Below are 7,908 nucleotides of genomic sequence, written 5' to 3' on the forward strand. Positions count from 1 at the left end.
ATAAATAAATAAATAAATAAAAATAAATAAATAAAATGTAAAGATTACACCCTTGGAAACCCTGTGTGGGAGTGACCCTGTCCTATGGTTTCACTATGAGTTGGAATTCTACTAGGAGGCAATGCTGCTCCTCGGGAGAAAGATGTAAAGATTACAGCCTCGGAAACTCTATGGGACAATTCTACCCTGTCCTGCAGGGTCACTATGAGCTGGAATCGACTTAACAGCAGTTGGCTTGGTTTTCTGGTTCAGAAAGGACAAATTACTCAATAAGAGGAGACAAGATACACATAAAAGAGGACAATGTAAGACAGAACTTAATCAAGCACATGTAAGGGCCAAAATTCAAAGAAAATAAAGCTTAAGGTGTCAGTTTTTTTAAAAGCTGTCATGAACACTTTTCTAGACTGCTGGATGCACATCATTTTGTAACCACACCCATAATGTGGATCACTTTAATGCTGGTGACATCATCAAACAACTTTCTAAGTGATTTTACTTTTAACTGTCACTTTATTTTGATCACGTTACAGTAAAACATTTAGGATCTGAACTCCCTCCAAACTGCATAGGAGTCTAGATTGCTATCACTGCTGGAATCTTTCCAGTCTTTGGTAAATAAAACCCAGAATACAATCAAAGCATTCACAATTAAATTAAAAATCACTTCATTAGAAACCGATCTGATTATTATTTGTATATCTTTAACCTAGATCTGATTTTTTTCCTATCCTCTCTTCAATGCCATGTAACTGCTACATGGTGTTTATGGGTAGTCTTGCTCATGGCAAAGCGGGAAAAATAAATGTAAAATAAATTACTTCGTTTTCTAAGGAAAAACATTTTATACAGTGTGCTCAGGAGCCTAAAAAAAACAAAATGCAAACATATAAAAACCACATTTACTGTTAAATATGATTACAAATTTTAAATCCCTCTATACATTAAACTGGAGCCCTGGTGGCATAGTGGGTAAGAGCTCGGCTGCTAAACAAAAGGTTGGCAGTTCTAATCCACCAGCTGCTCCTTGGAAACCCTATGGGGCAGCTCTACTCTGTCCTATACGGTCGCTATGAGTTGGAATCGACTCAATGGCACCCAGTAACAACAACAATATATATTAAACTAACCTGTGTCATCAAATGAGTACCTCTGATAACTATATAGCACATCTGAACAACTAGACTGTTAGTGAACTCTTATTCCAAGAGTAAAAGATCAACTTTTTAGAAGGCTTAATATTGTCATTATAATTAGGAGAAAATTATTTTTTAAAAGAACAAAATTAGAAGAAAGCACCTAAGAGACTTATTTCTTTGAAAAAGGAATAATGACTAAGTATAATAGCTCTGCAAAAATTTGTGGAGTTTACCTTATTTTTATCTTGCTTAGTAAAATGCTTACAGATAGATAAGATAGATAGCAATCCAAATTTCTTAGGCCATGATTCTAGATACATCATTGTATTGTGGAAGTCCCTGAATAAAGTGTGCTAACATCAAGTATTATTAAATGTCATTAAAATAAAGTTACAATATTTCAAAAAAAGCAAATCTCTTACCAGTTGAAATTCTCGACGCCGGTCATAGGCATTCTGTATGCCGCTATCTGCCCATAACGCTCTTATAGCAGGAAGATACTGTAAAAACACCCTTGTTTCCACCATTCCCTGGGCCGCCATGGGTGCCCGGGTGTCAAATGCCATCATCTTGTCTCCATTGAGTTGGTTTGAATTATCTCCCCAAGGAATGTGCAGCTTCTCTCGAGCATCTACCAGCACCCTCATGCCTTTGTTTAAAAAAAAAAAAAAAAAAAAAAGTATGAGGAGTCATTAAATATTCTCATACGTTTTATTCCTTAAAAAACACTAGTATTTCTTTCTTTCTCAGACTTCTTAACTACTCCAGGTTCACCTCCTCCAAACACGGAGACCAACGTCAAACATCCACCCTTAACCTCTCAGAGGTTAAAAACTGTCGCTCACACTCCTAAAATGAAAGCCTCGAAGAGCAAATACTGTAAGACGCTTGCTCTTTCTGAAGGATTTTAGCATGTTCTCATTTACCAAATAACTTCTGGGGAAGAAAGTGGTCACAAGAGAGCTAAAACCACTGAAGGAAAAAGAAAGTATGCTGCACAGCCTGCTGTTCAGGTTCTGAAGGAAAGGGCTGCAGCCCGAATCTTCGGAGTCCATCCAAAAGACGCTCGTCTATGAAATGCCAAGAACTAAGCACTATCAGTCTGCATTCTGTTTGTTCCCTAAGCACCCTGTCTAACCCCAACACTGAGTCTTCTAGGAACACATTAAAAACTCAAAAACTCCCAGATCAAGCTTTAAATCAATGTAAGTCACAGGATGGCCTTAGATTTCCCTAAAAGGAAGCAAGATCAACAGCAAAATGATATTAAAACAGGCATTGCAACTGACAGAGGTTAGTTCAAACCCAATATTTCTATCACTAAACCGCCAGCGTCTTAACAGTCACACGCCTATTAGAAAGTCATTTGTTGGATAACTGAAAAATTGTCTCGCTGTCAATTTTTGGGTCAAGCCAACACCCAAAAAAACACTAATATCTAATGACTTCTTCTCATAATCAACGCTAAAAACGGGTCTCATTTAGGACACAGTATACATTAAGAACCAGTTGTTTCTGGGGCCCATAATCAGTTAAAATGTTGACTCTTCATTAGCATCATTTCTTAAGTTCAGCTGCATCAGTGCCTTCAATTAAGCACTGGCAAGGCAGAGGTAGTGGCCTTGAAACAGACCTTAATTAGGTTTTGTGCTAACCATTAAGGCAGAGTAAATACAACTGTTTTTCACAGCTTAACTGGAGAGGTACTAGGGCTAAGAGCTCACTGGGGTCTGTAAGCTCCACGGCCTCCCTCTCTGGGGCAGTTTTCCTCTATCAAACCCTGGGAGAAAAAAAAAAAAGCGACTTGAAAGAGTTACTTCACGACTTCCTGAACAAAAATCCCACTAAAAAAAACACTGCGTGAAAAGATCTGAAATCTGTAGCAAACTCCTAGACAATTGCTACCCAGAGAAAACAGGGAATCCTGATGCATCTGAAGTATTTCATGTTGAAAATATCTGATAGTAAGAAAAATGAATGCTAATTATCATTCCAATTACAAAATTAAAAAAAAAAAACTATCGTCTCTAATTCTCTGAAACGCCAGAAATAAAAATCTTGTGTATTTCTCACTTAAGAACAAAGTGTAACTTTTTAATTAAAAAAAAAAAAATACTGTCAAACAGAAGCAGAGCAGAGCCTATGATCCAACCCCATGCTAATTCAGCGACCCAACCTGCACAGGAGCGGCATCACCTTTAGGCCAAAACTTCTTAATATTATTACGCAACTGCACCGAAATAGTAGAAGCAAGTGGTGGTACAAGCCGTATCCCCCACCTCTTATTCAGCAAAAAGGAGAGTCGAACTGCACACACATTACAGGTAAACATCCTGCCTGACTGTGACGAGGTGAAAAACCACTGACGCGACTTTTTTAGAGTAACTGTATAGGTCTACTCTTTCCTGGTGCCAGCAATGTGAAAATGACACCCTCCAGTTTCACATCCTTTCCCAAGAGAGTCCCAGAAGCTGTCACCCCTCCGCCCTTGACAAGTCTCAGGCAAAAGTGTCCTCATTGCCAACGGTTCCAGAACTCCCTTGCGCAGGAGGAGGCCAAGGGAGCCGAAAGGTGGAGTGGGCCTGACCCCATGCGACTCAGGTCACCCACCCCGGGCAGCGAGGTTCTGCCGACAGCTCTAGGGCGGGGGAAAAGGGGGCAAGGTCTGGGGTCGACTCTCGGGTACTCTAGGCTCGCCGGGAAAGAGAAAGACAGGCGAGGTCACCTGCACCCCGAGGCACCCGGCTCTCCTAACTTCCCTCTCGGCAGGGCCAAGGCCGGCGGTGGGGTGGGGGTGGGGACCGGCCGTGACCCCCAAGGGGGCAGCAAGGGGAAAGCGGGGCGCCCTCGAGCATTCCCTGACCTAGGGGGCAAGGGCGCCCCGGGACTGGCAGGGCCAGGGCCCTGGGCGCGCCCCCTTCCCGCCCGCCCAACTCCTGCGCGAGACACGGAGTGCGCGAGGGCGGTGCCCGGCCCGGCGCCGAGCGCCGCCGAGCCTGGTCTTCGGTCCCCGGCCCCGAGCCCGACCCGGCACCTTTGATCACGTTGCTGTAGATGGTGGGGCGGAACTCCTCGCGCGCGCGCTGGTCGAAGTCCTGCCCGTGGATGATCCGCATCTGCTTCAGGAAGGTGGACTTGCCGCTCTCGCCCGCGCCCAGCAGCAGGATCTTCACGAGCCGCTTCACATAGGTCTTCTCCCGAGACAGGCATTTGTCGATCTCCTTGGACTTGCGCTGCTGCTCGGCCTCGCCGGTCGTCAGCACGCAGCCGGGGAAGCACACGGACAGCACGGACCGCGACGGCAGGAAGTCCGCCATCTTGCCGCCGCCGCCGCCTCGGCGGGCCCCTCCGGCTCCCTCCACCTCCTCCGCGGGCGGCGGGCGGCTCTGACTCCGCGGCTCGAGGACGGGGAGCGCTCCGGCGGCCCGAGCGCGCCCGGGGAGGGGAGGGAACGAGCGAACTGACTCGTTGGGCGAGCTGGGCAGGGCGGGCCGGGAGAGCCTGGAGGGAGGGAAGGAGGCGGGCCCGGGAGGGGCGGTGGCCCCGGCAGCGTGCGCGCGCCCGCTGCCTCCCGGGGGCGCGCACGCACACTAGAGCCCGCAGCCTCAGTCCCTTGGCCGTCGCCGGCCGGCAAATCACGCGCTCGCTCGCTCAAGTGCCAGCGGCCGCCGCCGGGCCCGCGCGAAGAGGCCGGGAGTCGCCGTCACGTGGTCTCGGGCTGGGCGGGACGCAGTGGGCGCGGCGGACGCCTGCGGAGCGCGACTTTGTTTCCTTTTAATAAACTGCGCCTATTTTTGGGTAGAAGGCCTGCTCCCTGGAGCCGACTGCCGGGTCCTAGACCTTGCACTTTGGGCTCCCTCTTCTCCCCAACCGCTCCCGCCGCCCTTTCTCCCAAGTTTCATGCCTTCCGCCTGCTGTCACCGTTTCCGCGCCTTATTTCGAAGCCATTGGGTCAAAAGTGATTTAAACAGCGCGCGCGAGCCTGAAAGGTTTTTGGTGCGTTTTCTTACGGTGGCACCCTTGACGATAAGCAAAGATCGCCAATCCTTCCATCCAGCTCTTGTTGGCATTCTCAGACACCTGCAAGTGTCCTCCTTTAGGGAAAAAGAACTGGAGTTGATATTAATCTGACATGTGCTAGGAGGGCTTGTTAATAGCTCCCTAACGTGGATCCCCGCCCGAGCTGCGTAATGCTCGGCAGCGCTACAATCGGGATGGTAGCGGCAGAGGGTGAGGTCATGGTGAAAATCTCCGAACCGGACACTATGATGCAAATTTCCCTACAAGGAAGCGATAAGCAAACACACCGAGGAGGGGAGCAGGCACACTTTAGGTTTCCTGCGGGATTATAGAGGATATGACCAGCCAAGGGACTTTTCTGCCCTAACAGCAGATTCAGAGCAGGACACCTGCTGCCAGAGGCTGCCTGGAGTACAAAGCCTGACAAGTGACAACTAGGTTGGCAGGGAGACTAGTGAAACAAGGACCCCGGAAGCCGACGTCTTCATTCTTAGTATTCAGTTTGAAGTGGAAAAAACCGTTTTAATCTGTCTGTCTGGAGCAGTGCAACCTAATGCTCGTTGCTGTGGGCTCCTCCAGCGTGGAAACTTCCTGTGTGTTAGGGAATTGGGGCAAGAGGTCAGGACTTGGAGAGACTCATGAGCAGGTTTAATTTAAAAATCGGTGCTAATCAGTTACTGTTAGGGGTTGGGTTAATTTCTGAGCAGCCTCATGACTGAGAAAGTTTGCAGTAAACAACGGCTGTAGTAGGGTTATCTCCTTTGCCCAGCCAAGCCCACGGGTGGACAATCTACAATATACAAAGTAGGATGGGCTCACTCGTGTGTACCTGTGGGTTGATAGGGTCAGAAGACTGGGTGGTGCTATCAGGCAAAATGTATGGTAAAACTGTACCCTGGGTGAAAGATCAGTTTCTAGTCTCAGCGAGTCCATGAAAGATTAAGTTCCGTCCAGGACAGGGCGTAGCATTGGTCCCAAGCATGGCTCCTACACGGATTCCAGGCTAATCTGAACTCTGCTGCAAAGACAGGAGGAGGGAAGCCTATACATTAGGTAGTTAACATCTTTTTTTCTTCCAAAAGTGTGCGCTACACAATGGAGAAGCAAGGATGCCTAGAAGGCAAGAGGGTATTCCTGCCCAGCCAGTTCATGTTGTGACATGCAGAGCAGCAGAGAAAGCTGTTCAAAGCCCTGCCTGTAACCTAGTCTTGGAACAAGCCTGGCTCCGATCGAGACTGGCTGCAAGAATCAGTGTTTCTGGAAAAGAGACCTCTTTGAGCCCAGCCTGGGGTTTGGCTGCAGCTGTCCAACAGCCTCTAACTGTCCAATGATCAAGACACCTTGTAAACTGTGAAAATAAAAATGAGCGAGGGGTTTGGTGGTTCCTTAAAGAGTTAAACATAGGATTACCATATGATCTAGCAATTCTACTCCTAGGTACACCCCAAAGAATTGAAAACAGACATTCAAACAAAACTTGTACATGAAATGTACACAGCAGCATTATTCACAGTAACCAAAAGGTGGAAACACCCCAAATCCTCATCAACTAATGAATGGATGAACAAAATGTGGTAATGTACTTACTGTTGCTGTTGTTGGTTGCTGTCAATTCAATTCGGATTCATAGTGACCCCATGTATGCAGAGTACAACTGCACTCTACTGGGTTTTCAAGGTTGTGACGTTTTGGAAAAAGATCGCCACGTCTGTCTTCTGAGGCACCTCTGTGTGGGTTCCAACCGCCAATCTTTCAGCTCGAATGCAGTTAATCATTTAACTGTTTTCAACACCTAGGGACATATGAGGGAATATTACTCAGCTGTAAAAGGAATGAAGTACTGACCGACGCTACAACATAGGTGAACCTGGAAAACTTAAGTGAAAAAAGCCAGACACAACAGGCCACACATTGAATCATCCCACTTATATGAAATATTCAGAATAGGAAAATCCACAGAGAAGAAAGGTAGATTCGTGGTTGCCAGGGGGAGGGGAAGGGGAGGAGGGGAGCTAGAGAGTGACTGCTTAATAGGGAGACTCCTTGCGGTCCTTGAGTTGATTCTGACTCACAGTGACCCTTTAGGACAGAGTAGAACTGCCCCATAGGGTTTCCAAGGCTGTACTCTTTACGGAAGCAGACTGCCACATCTTTCTCCCACAAAGCAGCTGGTTGGTTTAATCAACAACCTTTCGGTTAGCAGCTGAGTGCTTAAGCACTGCACCAGCAGGGCTCCTTGCTTAATAGGTACAGGATTTCCTTTCGAGGTGGTGAATACGTTCTGGATCTAGACAGTGATGATGGTCGCACAGCATTGTAAACATACTAAACGCCACTGAATTGTACACTTTATAAAACGGTTAAAATGGTGAACTTTATGTTATGTGACCTTCGCCACAATAGAGAACAATGAGTTAGGGAACACATATTTTCCATAAAAGAAAAGTCATTAGCATCATTTAACATCGCAGTGCCCGCTGTGTGCATTATTCAGTGAATGAAAGGACCATTATGCTTATTTTTAAAATAACACTAACAATTTAAATTATTTGCAGGAGAAGCCAATTTAGCAATCACATCAGTTTACATCGCAGTGATACTAGTAACATTTTAATTTTCTAATTGTTTTGTTTCATAACTGAAAAAAAAAAATCCAGACTTTTTAAGGGAGTGTAGAGTATATGGGTTAAAATTGAATCTGCTGGGTACTATGTTTCCAAAAGACCCAGATGTTAATTCATTAGAAACA

General features: G+C 46.4%; 1 protein-coding gene across 2 annotated transcripts in view; it reads right to left on the reverse strand.

Annotated features, from left to right (window-relative positions):
• Positions 1 to 4,635, reverse strand: part of GNA13 (G protein subunit alpha 13) — a 46,517-nt gene extending 41,882 nt beyond the window's left edge. Inside the window, exons 1-2 of one of the 2 annotated variants that reach the window (XM_023729294.1) lie at positions 4,174 to 4,635; positions 1,562 to 1,788 (exon numbers count right to left, since the gene is read on the reverse strand). In XM_023729294.1, coding sequence (XP_023585062.1) covers positions 1,562 to 1,788; positions 4,174 to 4,456 — 510 coding nt within the window. In that variant the 5' untranslated portion in view covers positions 4,457 to 4,635. The remainder of the gene's footprint in view (positions 1 to 1,561; positions 1,789 to 4,173) is intronic. The other variant, XM_004374193.3, reaches the window with a different exon arrangement.
• Positions 4,636 to 7,908: the final 3,273 nt, after the last annotated feature.

Source organism: Trichechus manatus, unplaced genomic scaffold (genome assembly GCF_000243295.1).
Source record: "Trichechus manatus latirostris isolate Lorelei unplaced genomic scaffold, TriManLat1.0 scaffold00028, whole genome shotgun sequence".
In the NCBI taxonomy this organism is placed as follows: Eukaryota; Metazoa; Chordata; class Mammalia; order Sirenia; family Trichechidae; genus Trichechus; species Trichechus manatus.